Source organism: Hyla sarda, chromosome 12 (assembly GCF_029499605.1).
Source record: "Hyla sarda isolate aHylSar1 chromosome 12, aHylSar1.hap1, whole genome shotgun sequence".
NCBI lineage: Eukaryota > Metazoa > Chordata > Amphibia > Anura > Hylidae > Hyla > Hyla sarda.
Genome location: NC_079200.1, coordinates 73,652,557 through 73,668,716, shown reverse-complemented (window position 1 = coordinate 73,668,716; position 16,160 = coordinate 73,652,557). Strand labels below are relative to the sequence as shown.

The 16,160-nt window shown below is 43.8% G+C and overlaps 1 protein-coding gene across 2 annotated transcripts in view; it reads left to right on the top strand.

Annotated features, from left to right (window-relative positions):
* The first annotated feature begins 4,203 nt into the window (after window positions 1–4,203).
* The window catches only part of RTF2 (replication termination factor 2), a 31,506-nt gene continuing 19,549 nt past the window's right edge, over window positions 4,204–16,160 (top strand). The window contains exons 1-5 of one of the 2 annotated variants that reach the window (XM_056548070.1): window positions 4,204–4,585; window positions 5,771–5,865; window positions 6,864–6,957; window positions 13,917–14,053; window positions 15,057–15,135. In XM_056548070.1, coding sequence (XP_056404045.1) covers window positions 4,427–4,585; window positions 5,771–5,865; window positions 6,864–6,957; window positions 13,917–14,053; window positions 15,057–15,135 — 564 coding nt within the window. In that variant the 5' untranslated portion in view covers window positions 4,204–4,426. The remainder of the gene's footprint in view (window positions 4,586–5,770; window positions 5,866–6,863; window positions 6,958–13,916; window positions 14,054–15,056; window positions 15,136–16,160) is intronic. The other variant, XM_056548069.1, reaches the window with a different exon arrangement.

The window sequence follows — 16,160 nt, the reverse complement described above, 5'->3', positions numbered from 1 at the left end:
CATGATAAGTAATGTAATGTATGTACACAGTGATCTCACCAGCAGAATAGTAAATACAGCTCTGGGGTATAATACAGGATATAACTCAGGATCAGTACAGGATAAGTAATGTAATGTATGTACACTGTGATTCCACCAGCAGAATAGTGAGTGCAGCTCTGAAGCATAATACAGGATGTAACTCAGGATCAGTACAGGATAAGTAATGTATTATATGTAGACAGTGACCCCACCAGCAGAATAGTGAGTGCAGCTCTGAAGTATAATACAGGATATAACTCAGGATCACTAACACTAAAGGTTAAGTAATGTAATGTATGTACACAGTGACTCCACCAGCAGAATAGTGAGCGTAGCTCTGGAGTATAATACAGGATATAACTCAGGATCACTAACACTAAAGGTTAAGTAATGTAATGTATGTACACAGTGACTCCACCAGCAGAATAGTGACTACAGCTCTGGAATATAATACAAGATGTAACTCAGGATCAGTACAGCATAAGTAATGTAATATATGTACACAGTGACCTCACCAGCAGAATAGTGAGTACAGCTCTGGAGTATAATACAGGATATAACTCAGAATCAGTACAGGATAAGTAATGTAATGTATGTACACTGTGATTCCACCAGCAGAATAGTGAGTGCAGCTCTGAAGCATAATACAGGATGTAACTCAGGATCAGTACAGGATAAGTAATGTATTATATGTAGACAGTGACCCCACCAGCAGAATAGTGAGTGCAGCTCTGAAGTATAATACAGGATATAACTCAGGATCACTAACACTAAAGGTTAAGTAATGTAATGTATGTACACAGTGACTCCACCAGCAGAATAGTGAGCGTAGCTCTGGAGTATAATACAGGATATAACTCAGGATCAGTACAGGATAAGTAATGTAATATATGTACACAGTGACCTCACCAGCAGAATAGTAAGTACAGCTCTGAAGTATAATACAGGATATAACTCAGGATCAATACAGGATAAGTAATGTAACGCATGTACACAGTGACCACACCAGCAGACTAGTAAGTGCAGCTCTGGAGTATAATACAGGATATAACTCAGGATCAGTACAGTGATCCCTCAACTTACAATTGCCTCAACATACAATATTTTCAACATACAATGGTCTTCCCCACAGTACAGGAAGGTATTAAATGTTATGTACTACTCTTTAGCTATGCCAGGGATAGCTTCTCCAGGTGGGAGCGGCTCCATGTTACTTTTTTGGGACACTGTGTGTACTGTACAGGACCCTGAAGAAGCTCTTGTCCTCTACATAGACAGTGATTACAGTTCCCAGCAGCTCTTTCTTACTTTTTAGGACTTGCTTTATCTGTATTAGTTATCTACTTATTTTTCTTTAATCCTCACTTTTTCCTCAATTCTTGGATGACATTTTGGGGGCTTCAGAACCAATTATCAAGTTTCCATAGACTTATGGTTTCAACATACAATGGTCTTCCTGGAACCGATTAATATTGTAACTTGAGGGACCACTGTACATGATATGTGATGTAATGTATGTACACAGTCGGGGAAATTTATAAAAACCTGTCCAGAGGAAAAGTTGCTGAGTTGCCTATAGCAACCAATCAGATCGCTTCTTTCATTTTTGAAAAGGCCTCTGAAAAATGAAAGAAGTGACATGACTGGTTGCTATGGGCAACTCAGCAACTTTTCTTCTGGACAGGTTTTGATAAATCTCTTCCAGTGACTTCACCAGCAGAATAGTAACTGCAGCTCTGGAGTATAATACAGGATATAACTCAGGAATCCAATCAGTGACATTGCATAAACTGTGATTTACAATATACTTACCCCTAATTAGGGATCGACCGTTTATCGGTTTGGCCGATATTATCGGCCGATATTCACGATTTTCTAAGTTATCGGTATCGGCAACTACCTTGCTGATAATGCGGGCGCTTTAAATCAATGAACTGCAGCAGGTTTTGCGGGGCCATAGTGGGGCAGGGCGGTATGACCAAATGCGTGTATCTATGTATTTTTTAACAATTTGGGCGGTTCCACGGTATATAACGGTATTTCCTAGCCCCCCCCCCCCCCCCCAATATTAATTATCAGCCCACATCCGCATCGGGGTAAATACTCACATATCACGCTGCCCTCCTCATCCTGTTTGTTGCGGCCTCCGGCGCTGACACTCTATACTGTGTGGTATCCCTATGCCCAGGCTGCAGAAGGTAAACAAAATAAAACTTAACTTTAACTTTAACTAGCTCAAAATTAAACTTTAACGCACCTACGTCGGCCTTACGCTGGGGACGGGAATGTCGGAGAGCTGTCAGCCTATCACCAGCCGCAGCGATGTTTCGCCTCGGCCGGTGATAGGCTGAGCTAACTGTCATGTAAGAAGCCGGCTTCTTACATGACAGTGGGCTCAGCCTATCACCGGCCGAGGCGGAACATCGCTGCGGCTGGTGATAGGCTGACGGCTGTCTGACGCTTCCAATCCCAGGAAACAAGTGAGGACGGTACCGGACCAACGGGAGAGGAGTTAAAGTTTATTTTGTTTACCTTTTGCAGCCCGGGCATAGGGAGCAGTGGTCTCCAACTTGCGGACCTCCAGATGTTGCAAAACTACAACTCCCAGCATGCCCGGACAGCTGTTGGCTGTCCGGGCATGCTGGGAGTTGTAGTTTTGCAACATCTGGAGGTCCGCAAGTTGGAGACCACTGGTATAAAGTGTCAGCGCCGACGGCCGCAACAAACAGGACCAGGAGGGCAGCGCATGCAGGCGACATGTGAGTAGTACCCTGATGGGGACAGCGCTGGGCTGATAATTCATTGGGAGGCAGAACAGCGCTCGCGGGTCACATAGGATTAGTTGCCCGATGTGGGGACAGCGCAGCGCTGGGCTGATAATACATTCATTCCCGAGGGGGAGGGGCCAAACCGGTATTGCGGTATGGGTTCAAATTCATATCGTGCAGCACAAAAATTTCGGTATTCGGTATGAACCGGTATACCGCCCAGCCCCAGGCCAGAGACCGCCGCCGCCACCCGCTTCTTTCCCCCTGCATGTCCTTGGGTCCCGAGTCCAACCACCGCCTCTCCCCGATTGCCTCTCCCCGATTGCCTCTCCCTGCCTATCCTCCGGCCAGAGACCGCCGCTGCCCCATTGCCTCCCCCATCCCCGGTTTTATAATTACCTGTTCCCAGGGTCCGCGCTACTTCTGGCTCCTGCGGTGTCCTGCGCTGTTGCTGTGCGCTGCGCAATGAAGAGTGAAGTCCTCAACGTGACGTCACCTTCAGTGGCCCAGCGCACAGTGACAGCTCAGGACGCCGCCGGAGCCAGAAGTAGCGCGGACCTCGGGAACAGGTAATTATAAAACCGGGGATGGGGGAGGCAATGGGGCAGTGGCGGCGGTCTCTTGGCCCGCAAAAGCCGCTGCAGTTCATTGATTTAAAGCGCCCGCTTTAAATCATTGATCTGAAGTGGCTTCTGCGGGGCCAGAAACAGTTTATCAGGGTATACCCACACACACACCCTCATTTTACCAAGGATATTTTGGGGGGGATAAAAATGCACAGAATATCGGTATAAGTTATCGGCTATCAGCCTGAAAGTTCACAGGTTATCGGTATCGGCTCTAAAAAATCAATATCGGTCGATCCCTACTAGAGATGAGCGAACTTACAGTAAATTTGATTCGTCACGAACTTCTCGGCTCAGCAGTTGCTGTCTTTTCCTGCATAAATTAGTTCAGCTTTCCGGTGGGCTGGAAAAGGTGGATACAGTCCTAGGAGACTCTTTCCTAGGAATGTATCCACCTTTTCCAGCCCACCGGAGCACCTGAAAGCTGAACTAATTTATGCAGGAAAAGTCATCAACTGCCGAGCCGAGAAGTTTGTGACGAATCAAATTTACTGTAAGTTCGCTCATCTCTAATCCCTACCCCTAATAAACAATATAGGAAGATATTAATACCTTTTACTAAAATGATATAAGCCCAGGAAGCTGACCTGTAGTACTAACTTATGATAATGCAGGATATTACTTAATTACTAATAAACTAATATTATTCTGTCAGATATCTGTGAATCCCCTAATAACAAAGGAAACTACATCTCCCGACATGCCTTGCCCGGCTCACACAGCGCGTACAAACCACAAGATGGAGCGAGGGTTGTCGGGATTTGCGGTTCCCACCTGATTGGAAAGCAGCTGACTGCTTTGACACAACCAAACCATCCTGTACCTGTCACCACCATTTTAATTGAATTACATTTTATGACAAAGCTACAAAACTTTTGCGTAAATTCCGAGGTCTTACATTGTAAGGAGGAGTATTAAGAAATGGGCGCATCACGAACGACACAGAGACTGCTGTGATGGGTGTAGCAAGATGGCGGGCGTGCAGACCGCTGAGGAGGACCACTAACGGACATGACGTCACACAAGGCCCCACATGATGCCGGAAGCGGAAGTAGCTCTGTTTTACGGGCCAAGTTTGTTGTGGACGAAGATATCTCTGAGATGGGTTGTGACGGAGGAACCATCCCCAAGCGCCATGAGCTGGTGAAAGGGCCCAAGAAGGTGGAGAAGGTGAGGAGCAGGGAGTGGGCGGGAGAACGTGTGGTGGTACTGAAAAACCAAGCAGGTCTTAATCTGGAGAGCAACAGAATGCGGAAATAAGATGCCCCCCCCCCTTCTTGCCCTAGCTGTTGCCCGTCCCCTTGCCCTAGCTGTTGCCCGTCCCCTTGCCCTAGCTGTTGCCCGTCCCCTTGCCCTAGCTGTTGCCCGTCCCCTTGCCCTAGCTGTTGCCCGTCCCCTTGCCCTAGCTGTTGCCCGTCCCCTTGCCCTAGCTGTTGCCCGTCCCCTTGCCCTAGCTGTTGCCCGTCCCCTTGCCCTAGCTGTTGCCCGTCCCCTTGCCCTAGCTGTTGCCCGTCCCCTTGCCCTAGCTGTTGCCCGTCCCCTTGCCCTAGCGGTTGCCCGTCCCCTTGCCCTAGCGGTTGCCCGTCCCCTTGCCCTAGCGGTTGCCCGTCCCTTAGCGGTTGCCCGTCCCCTTGCCCAGTTTTCGCAGACAACTGAATTACTAATCTGTTGTTACTATATGGGAGCCAGGAGATTGGCTTTTCAGGAGTCTAGGAAAGCTTGGTGGCCACCCTGGCTGTGGCTGTAGTTGCAGACATATTAGTTCTCACCCAGTTTTCCCAAGACCATAGTAACAATAAGCTGAAGGAGTTGTAAGCAGAAAAGTGTGTTCCCCAAAACTTAAGTCTGTATCAAAGCATCTGGTGCCGTACATCACATCTGATCCTCTTGAGCCTTAAAGGGGTATTCCAGGAAAAAAAAACTTTTATATATATATATATATATATATATATATATATATATATATATCAACTGGCTCCAGAAAGTTAAACAGATTTGTAAATTGCTTCTATTAAAAAATCTTAATCCTTTCAGTACTTAGGAGCTTCTGAAGTTTAGGTTGTTCTTTTCTGTCTAAGTGCTCTCTGACACGTGTCTCGGGAACCGCCCAGTTTTGAAGAGGTTTGCTATGGGAATTTGCTTCTAAACTGGGCGTTTCCCGAGACAGGTGTTATCAGAGATTACTTAGATAGAAAATAACAACCTTAACTTCAGAAGCTCATAAGTACTGAAAGGATTAAGATTTTTTAATAGAAGTAATTTACAAATCTGTTTAACTTTCTGAAACCAGTTGATATATAAAAAAAAAGTTTTTTCCTGGATAACCCCTTTAAAGTACTTTCTTGTTTATTGCAGGTTGATAAGAACGCAGAGCTAGTGGCACGCTGGTATTACTGCATCCTGAGCCAGGAGAAGCTGAAGAGGCCGATTGTGACCTGTGAGCTGGGAAGGTGCCAACCATTATAGCTATATACTTGTGAAATTATTGCTTCCAATATCTCTGCTTGATGTTCGTGTGTACAGACATTCATTCCTATATCCAAAAGCTTAAAATCTCATCTGAACCTAAACATTGAAGATTTGTTCCAGTCCAGACAATCCCCTTTCTAGTAAATAACTTGTACTTAAAGGGGTATTCCTGGATTAATTAACTTTTATCTATCCTGCCAGTTATTAATCCATTCATTTAACCATTTACCAGTTTTATGGCTCTGCCGTGGATTGTCCGTTTCTTTGTTCTTCATATGGTCCCGCAGGTTCAGCACTCCTTTGTGGTATGGGTTACTGTGATCTATGTCGGCGTTTTGGGATCTCGACAGTCTGCAGAATGGGGGGGGGGGGGGGCACAGTTCAAGTCTTGATGTCCAGAGAGCTGGCTTGTCAGGAAGGATAAGAAGAAGCCCCCTGTGATCGGCTGTCGTCTCGAGCTGCTCAGGATTGCGGAACAGGCTCGACAATTATCCATACCGCAAAGAAATGCTGAACCTGGGGGAACTATATAAAGAGAAAAAAGTGGAGTATCCGTGGCAGAGCCTTACAACACCTGAATGCATAAATGACATTACTATGCATAATGGGATGGATAGTTAAAAGTTAATAAATCCTAGAATACCCCTTCTTTTTATTTATTTATTTTAAATAAAGGATCTGATACACTCTAAGGTAATGGTCCCCAACCTGTGGCTCTCTAACTGTTGCCAAACTACAACTCCCAGAATGCCCCGACAGCCTGCAGCTGCCAGAGCATTCTGGGAGTTTTGTTTTGGCAACAGCTGGAGAGTCAGACTAAAGCAAGTCATATTTGTAATTTTGGTTCATGGTGGTTATCATATGGTTAAGTCTTCATCCTGGAGAATGGAGCCAGTCTCCCTGGAGGCAGTTATGATGATACTATATGCTCCTTCCACATCTTATCCAGTTTAATCGCAATCTTCTTGTTATACCACAGGTTGTACAATAAGGATGCCGTCATTGAATTTATACTGGACAAGTCCCCAGACAAACCCAATGCGGAATCCGCTGCCCATATCAAGAGCATCAAGGTAAAGCTCCTGGGTATTGTTTTTCATGTTTAAAAATATTTCATGGTCGTTTTATCCTGAGCTGCAGTTTCATTTGTTCTACTAAAGTAAAACAAGAAACTTACCCTAATTATAACATAATGTATTCTATCTAAAATATTCTATATTTAACATGCTACCATATATGGTATTGTGGGCCAGATTAGCAACGGCAGTCGTTTTTGTATACCTAATTGGGGTACTATAGTAGGAAAAGTAATCTACTTACTGACCTATCACTTATACCAGAGGTATCAGGATAGGGGATAAGTGTCTAATCACGGGGGGTCTGACCGATTGGACCTCCCCTGTGATCTCCTGCTTGGCGCCCTGGTAGTCCCCAGGCACATGGTGTGTTGACCCCGCTCATGAAACGACGGCCGACATGCCCCCCTCCATGTATCTCTGTGGGAGAGCAGAAGATACAGCCAACATGCCCCATTCCTGGGGACTGCCAAGGTGACGTGCAGGAGATAGCTGGGGGATAGGGGATAAGTGTTCCTGCACTGGAGTACTCCTTTAACCCCTTAAGGACTTATTTTCACCTTAAGGACGCAGACAATTTTATTTTAGCACTTTTGTTTTTTCCTCCTGGCCTTCTAAAATTCATAACTCTTTTATATTTTCATTTCCAGACCCATATGAGGGCTTGTTTTTTGTGTGACCAGTTGTACTTTGCAATGATATAACTAATTTGACCCTAAAATGTACTGTAAGCCTAGAAATTTTTTTTGTAAGGAAATGTAAACGAAAGTCATAATTTTGCAAACTTGGGGTTTCGTTTTCGCGCTGTACACTTCACAGTAAAAAATACATGTTTTATTTATTCTCTGGGTCAATACAATTAAAATTTATACCCAGGGTTACATACATTTCTATTATTGTACTGCTTTTAAAAACATTGACCTATATATCTCAAACTTCCTTATTTTTCCCGTATTCAGGGATGGTGTAAGGGCTAATTTTTTGCGCCATTATCTGTAGTTTGTTTTGGTACCAAGTTTGCATATATGTGACTTTTTGATTGCTTTTTATTACATTTTTTTGAAGTTTGATGTGACAAAAAGCTGACATTTTAATATTTTTTAAAATTTTATTTTTTACGTTTACGCCTTTCGCTGTAGGGGATCATTAACATAATATATTCGGGCATTTACGCACGCAACGATACCAAATATGTTTATCATTTATCGGGTTTTTTTAACACATTTTTTGTATTAATATGGGGCAAAGGGGTTATTTAAAACTTTATTGGGGAGGGGCTTTTTCACATATTTTTTTTAACTTTTTTTTTTAAACAATAGATTGCTAATATTTTTCAGTGCTATGCATAGGGCATATCACTGATCAGTATTAATGGCGATCTCCTGCTCTGGTCTGATGGAAGGCAAATCAGTGCAGAAAACCCTGGGAAACGGACAAAGGCAGGTGAGGGGACCTTCGTCCGCCATCTTGGCTGATCTGATCCCCACGGCAGTACCGCGGACGATCAGGTCAGCCATTATAAGTGCCACAGATGCAGTGATCATGTATTGATCACGGCACCTGAGCGGTTAATGTCAGACAGCGCGATCGCTGATGTACACCATTATCGGCGTGTTCGCGGCTGCTGACAGCCGCCGTGTTTGAAGCGAGCGCAGCTCCTGCGCTTGTGTCACAGCCGCACCGTAAATGTACGGTGCTGTGTGCTAAGTGGTGCTAAGCAGCGCCGTACATGTACGGGCATGTCTTTAACCCCTTAAGGACCTAGGGCGTATTGGATACGCCCTGGCTTTCTAGCACTTAATGACCCAGGACGTATCCATACGCCCGTGGGAATTTTGGTCCCCCGCCGGGCAGGGATCGGACCTGGGTGACTGCTGATATCGATCAGCAGGCACCCCGCGCAAATGCCCAGGGGGGTCATCAGACCCCCCCCCCCCCGTCCCCCATGTTGGCAATCGGCACAAATCGCAAGTGAATTCACACTTGCAATTTGCGCCTATGGTGACCCGGAATATAAGGGGATCGCGGTTGTCTAAGACACCTACGATCCCCCTGAAGGGATAGGAGTGAGGTGGGAGGGGTGCCACCCCCTCCTATCCCCTGCTATTGGTAGTCAGAAGAGACGACCAATAGCAGATCGGGGGGGTTAACTTTCGTTTTCCCCCGTCCTTGCCCACCCAAAATAGGTGGGGCAGAACGGGTAAACGAAGGGGACCGAAGTCCACTTACCCATCCAGAGGCTGCGGGCGACGGTGATCGGCAGGTGGCGATGTCGTGCGGCAGAAGAGGACGGCTCCCTGGATCCTACGGAAGCCGGTACGTTGATCTGGAGGGCTACAGTCTGAGACCACTGTACAGTGGTCTCTAAACTCTAGCCCTCCAGATGTTGCAAAACTACAACTCCCAGCATGCCCAGACAGCTGTTTGGGCATGCTGCAATATGTAGTTTTGCAACAACTGGAGGGCTACAGTTTGAGACCACTATATAGTGGTCTCTAAACTATATCCCTCCAGATCTTGCAAAACTACAACTCCTAGCATGCCCACATAAGCTGTTTGCTGTCTGGGCATGCTGGGATTTGTAGTTTTGCAACATCTGGAGGTCCACAGTTTGTAGATCACTGTGCAGTGGTCTATAAACTGTAGCCCTCCAGATGTTGCAAAACTGCAAATCCCAGCATGCCCAGATAACAAACAGCTGTCTCGGCATGCTGGGAGTTGTAGTTGCGATCCCTTCAGCTGTTGCATAACTACAACTCCACAGCATGCCCTTCGGTGATCAGTACATGCTGGGAGTTGTAGTTTTGCAACAGCTGGAGGCACACTGGTTAGAAAATACTGAGTTAGGTAACAGAACCTAACTGAAGGTTTTCCAACCAGTTTGCCTCCAGCTGTTGCAAAAGTACAACTCCAGCATTCACGGTCTGTCAGTAATTCTGGGAGTTGTAGTTTTGAAACAGCTGGAGGTTTGACCCCCCCCCCCATGTGAACGTACAGGGTACATTCACACGGGTGGGTTTACAGTAAATTTCCTGCTTCAAGTTTGGGGCTGCGGCAAATTTTTGCCGCAGCGCAAACTCCTAGCGGGAAACCCACCGTAACCCGCCAGTGCGAATGTACCCTAAAAACACTACACTACACTAACACATAATAAAGGGTAAAACACTACATATACACCCCCTTACACTGTCCCCCCCGCCCCCCCCCCCCCCCCCAGATAAAAAAGAAAAACGTCTTGTACGGCATTGTTTCCAAAACGGAGCCTCCAGCTGTTGCAAAACAACAACTCTCAGCATTTCTGGACAGCCATTGACTGTCCAGGCATGCTGGGAATTTAGCAACAGCTGGAGGCACCCTGTTTGGCAATCACTTGCATAGAATACCCCTATGTCCACCCCTATACAATCCTAATTTAGTCCTCAATGCGCATGGCGCTCTCTCACTTCAGAGCCCTGTCATATTTCAAGGAAACAGTCTAGGTCCACATATGGGGTATTTCCGTACTCAGGAGAAATTGCACTACAAATTTCTGGGGGGCTTTTTTCTCCTTTTAGCCCTTATGAAAAGGAAAAGTTGGGGGCTACACAACATGTTAATGTGAAAAAAATTACACTAACATGCTGGTGTTGCCCCATACTTTTTATTTTCACAAGCGGTAAAAGGAAAAAAGACACCCAAAATTTGTAACGCAATTTCTCCTGAGTACGTAAATACCCCATATGTTGGGCGTAAAATGCTCTGCGGATGCACAAGGCTGCTCAGGAGTGAGAGCGCACTATGTACATTGAGGCCTAAATTGGTGATTTGTACAGGGGTGGCTAATTTTACAGCGGTTCTGACATAAACGCAAAAAATAAATACCCACATGTGACCCCATTTTGGAAACTACACCCCTCACGGAACGTAACAAGGGGTATAGTGGGCCTTAACACCCCACAGGTCACTAAAATGCTGGTGTTACCCTAAATTTTTCATTTTCACAAGGGAAAATAGGAAAAAAGTCTTCCCAAAATTTGTAACCCCGTATGTGGATTTAAAGTGCTCTGCGGGTGAACTACAATGCTCAGAAGAGGAGCGCCATTGGGATTTTGAAGAGAAAATTTGTCCGGAATTGAAGGCCACGTCTGTTTACAAAGCCCCCATAGTGCCAGAACAATGGACCCCCCCCCCACATATGACCCCATTTTGGAAACTACACCCCTCAAGTAATGTAATAAGGGGTACAGTGAGCATTTACGCCCCACAGGTGTCTGACAGATTTTTGGAACAGTGGTCTGTGAAAATGAAAAATTTAATTTTTCATTTGCACAGCCCACTGTTCCAAAGATCTGTCAAATGCTAGTGGGGTGTAAATACTCACTGCAACCCTTATTAAATTCTGTGAGGGGTGTAGTTTCCAAAATGGGGTCACATGTGTGGGGGGTCCACTGTTCTGGCACCACTGGGGGCTTTGTAAACGCAAATGGCCCCTGACTACCATTCCAAACAAATTCTCTTCCCAAAAGCTCAATTGCGCTCCTTCTCTTCTGAGCATTGTAATGCGCCAGCAGAGCACTTGACGTCCACACATGGGGTGTTTCCATACTGGGGTTACAAATTTTGGGGGTAATTTTCTCCTATTACCCCTTGTAAAAATGTAAAATTTAGGGAAAAACTGCATTTTAGTAACAAAGATTTTTTTTTTCCATTTACACATCCAACTTTAACAAAAAGTCATCAAACACCTGTGGGTAGTAAAGGCTCACTGTACCCCTTGTTACATTCCTTAAGGGGTGCAGTTTCCAAAATGGTATGCCATGTGGGTATTTTTGCGGTTCTGGCACCACAGGGGCTTCCTAAATGCAACATGCCCCCCCAAAATCCATTTCAGCAAAATTTGCTTTCAAAAAGCCAAATGTGACTCTGAGCATTGTAGTTCGCCCGCAGAGCATTTTACGTCCTAACATGGGGTATTTCCATACTCGGAAGAGATTTTGCGGGGCATTTTCTCCCATTATCCTTTGTAAAAATTGTAAATTTGGGGGAAAAATGCACTTTAATGAAATTTTTTTTTACCATTTACACATCCGATTTTAACGAAAAGTTGTTATACACCTGTGGGGTGTTAAGGCGAACTGTTGTTACGTGCCTTGAGGGGTGTAGTTTCCAAAATGGTATGCCATGTGGGGTTTTCTGCTGTTCTGGGGGCTTTCTAAATGTGACATGCCCCCCCAAAAACCATTTCAGCAAAATTCACTCTCCTAAATCCCATTGTTGCTCCTTCCCTTCTGAGCCCTCTACTGCGCCCGCCGAACACTTGACATACACATATGAGGTATTTCCTTAATCGAGAGAAATTGGGTTACAAATTTTGGGGGGGGGGGGGGGGTTCTCTCCTTTTACCCCTTGTAAAAATTCAAAAACTTGGTCTACAAGAACATGCAAGTGTAAAAAAATGAAATTTAGAATTTTCTCCTTCACTTTGCTGCTATTCCTGTGAAAAACCTAAAGGGTTAACACACTGTCATTTTGAATACTTTGAGGGGTGCAGTTTTTATAATGGGGCCATTTGTGGGGTATTTCTAATATGAAGGCCCTTCAAATCTACTTCAAAACTGAACTGATCACTGAAAAATTCTGATTTTGAAAATTTTGTGGAAAATTGGGAATTTGCTGCTGAACTTTGAAGCCCTCTGATGTCTTCCAAAAGTAAAAACATGTCAACTTTATGATGCAAACGTAAAGTAGACATATTGTATATGTGAATCAATATATCATTTATTTGGAATATCCATTTTCCCTATAAGCAGAAAGCTTCAAAGTTTAAAAAAATGCAACATTTTTAATTTTTTCTTAACATTTTGGAATTTTTCACCAAGAAATTAAACTAAATGAAAATGTATCGACAAAATTTTACCACTAACAAAGTAGAATATGTCACGAAAAAACTATCTCGGAATCAGAATGAAAGGTAAAAGCATTCCAGAGTTATTAATGCTTGAAGTGACAGTGGTCAGATGTCCAAATAATGGCCGGGCCCTTAAGGTATATTTGGGCTGGGTCCTTAAGGGGTTAAGGGGTTAATATTGTGTTTTCTGCTGAATGCATGTTAACGTTGTACCCCAGTGCTACTAACGTAAAGATGGACTTGGTATGCATCAGTGCTATTAGCAATTGTATGAACTTAATATGTAACTTGATGTTTCTTATGCTATATCTGTATAGACAGAATTTCTGTTTCACCTGCTCTATTCTGGACTTAGTTCATGAGCGTTGGTAATATTGCCTGCTGATGTACTATACATAATCAGTGCATTACTACTACTACTACTGTAGTTGATGCTAAGAATGAATGCACCTGTGCCCGATGGTATATGAATAACGTGCTAGTTGCAAGTTGCAAATTTTGTACTTAAAATTCAGTAGTCATATAATGCATTGTGCTAAACTGTACCATTAGACCAACCTTACACATTTTACCTGTCTGCCTCTTACACATAAGGAATCTATGAAAAGGTATTCCTATCTTTACAGCGACATGGCTGTAGGCTTTGATAGACTAACCATAATCTGCCAGTGACTGACTGGTCTGCTTTACTCTGGTATAAATCTTAAATGATAGAAAAGCATTGACTACCACAGATATATGTATATATGCAAATATAAGACCAAACATAGTCACAATTGTGGTCTACTAAAACCTGTGGCCATGTATGTTATAGGTTGGAATAGCTTTTAGCTTGACAAATGGAGACATTGAAAATGTGAAGTAAACAGGGCTTGAGACATTCGGAGGCTACTGTACTGTACCTCCTGCAAATCAGTACAGACATTAAACCAGCAGGGGCAGCAGTGAGATGGGAGACCAAAACAGAATTGTTACTGTAACTCTGGATGTGACCAGCATCGGTGCTGTCCTTGTTTTGTAGGGTGTGGATGACATTTTGATCTTCTTATAATATATTGTCTCCTGGCAGAATGTGATTGAGCTGAATCTCACGGACAACCCGGCATGGACAGGTGGCAAAGGAAACACGAAAGGCGACACATATGATGAGCAGAGAGCACAGTTCATCTGTCCTGTTGTTGGTCTTGAAATGAATGGTAAACACCGGTATGTGCACAGTAAAACTCATTCTGTTACAACTGCTTTATATAATTCTTTACCATTTTCAAGATCTCTGCTTTCTGTCAGAAGATGGGAATATTCCTGTTTACATTCAAAAGGGAAAAACCTATCTTAACCTGTCAATGAAATAAAGTTAATAGTTAATGTTTTAGGGACCAAGAACGACCAGGGAGAGAAGCGGGGGGGGGGGGGGGGGGGGGGGAAATATCTCCATAAACTTAAATTATGAGTCCTTACAGGTCATGTGACAGTTGGGAGAGAACAAGCTAAGTGCGCACTTCTCCCAGATCATTCTCATAACTGCTCAGGACATGAAAGAATTTCTATAGACTGGATAAAAAAAATATAGTAAAACACCAGCTGTGAGAACCTTTGAGTCATGAGTTTTCAGTCACTAGATGAAAACAAGTGTGTTTACATTCAGAGACCTCAATCTGATGTCTCTAATAAAGAAAGGATATAAGAAAGTTACTATACTTCTCATTTTATGGTGAAAGATGTATTCCCTGTGAAATTTACTTATCCCCTATCCACCTAAGCTTGAATCCCCCTGCGATCTGCAGAACAGGACCCCCCAGTAGCTCTATTCATTCTCTTTTAACTGTAATCGAGCGTTGTACTCTGCTGTAATCGGCAGCTCCCCAGACAATAAATGGAGCGGTGGCGGCGGCGCCATGCAAACGCAACCCGCTACTCTATTCATATCAAAGACCTGGGGCCCTACACTGAAGATCCACTGGATGGAGGTGGGATGTCAGGCAGAGGAGTTGGGATGGGGTAGAGGATTCTGGGGTTTAGGGGGGGGGTACAGAGCAGTCTGGCAGCATTATTTTGGTTTGGGAGGAATAGCTATGAGCCAAATGCTTGTTTACCTGACAGCTGTCTCAGTTGTATGGCACCTGTAGTATAAGAATGACACATAAATTTTACATATTCTTCAAAGGTTAGGGGTTAGTATTTCTTGTAATGTGTTTTTTCTTCATCCCAGGTTTTGTGTGCTGAGACAGTGTGGCTGTGTGTTCTCTGAGAGAGCTATAAAGGAGATCAAGACAGACATATGCCATAAGGTAAGTGTTTAAAAGTGATCTATGTGTAGAGAATGCCTTACTATAACATCTGCCCCCTGCTGTCTGATATAAGTATTGTGATATATTGCACTAGATGTCAGCACACCGTACTGTGCTCACCTTGCAGAACAGAGTATTTCATGAGACGTGCTGATCCTCTACAGCACTGTAGTGTCATCACCAGGCTGATGCATTGTGTATATATGTATATATATATATATATATATATATATATATATATATATATATATATATATATATATATATATATATATATAATTTTATGGTTCTTCCTCTTCTATTGTCCCTGTCATTTTGTACCTAGCTGTGATCATTATAGTAACACAAAATGATTTAGTCATTACATAAATGTTTGAATTTCCCCCTGGGCTGTTGCTAAGGTTTCTTGTTACTAATCCTTTATTTATGTTCTGTAAGATCATTAGCGGCTCCTCCTCTGGGATCGCTCCCCGGCAGCTGATGCTGTATTGCTCTGCACTGTCACTTGTTCAACAACTGAGCGACACTGATAGGATCCTCTTTTACTACTTGACTGCCCACTGGGGCCACAGACCATGTAATGCTGCCTCGGGCCTGATCATTTCTTATTAACGTTTATAATGAAGTGATAAGAAGCACAATTGTAGTTAGATGTTATCATTAAAATATAATTAACAATATATAGCCACAAAGATAATAGTGGATTCATTTGTAGTGTTACGTGATCTGACTATATAATCTAGAGTTTAGCAGAGTCATTCTGTACATTACATATCCTATACTGATCCTGAGTTACATCCTGTTTTATTCCGCTTAGCCGCATTCACTCTTCTGTTGGTGGAGTCACTGTGTACATACAGTACATTACTTATCCTGAGTTATATCCTGTATTATACTCCAGAGCGGTACTCACTCTTCTGCTGGTGGAGTCACTGTGTACATACAGTACATTACTGATCCTGAGTTATATCCTGTATTATACTCCAGAGCTGTACTCACTCTTCTGTTGGTGGAGTCACTGTATA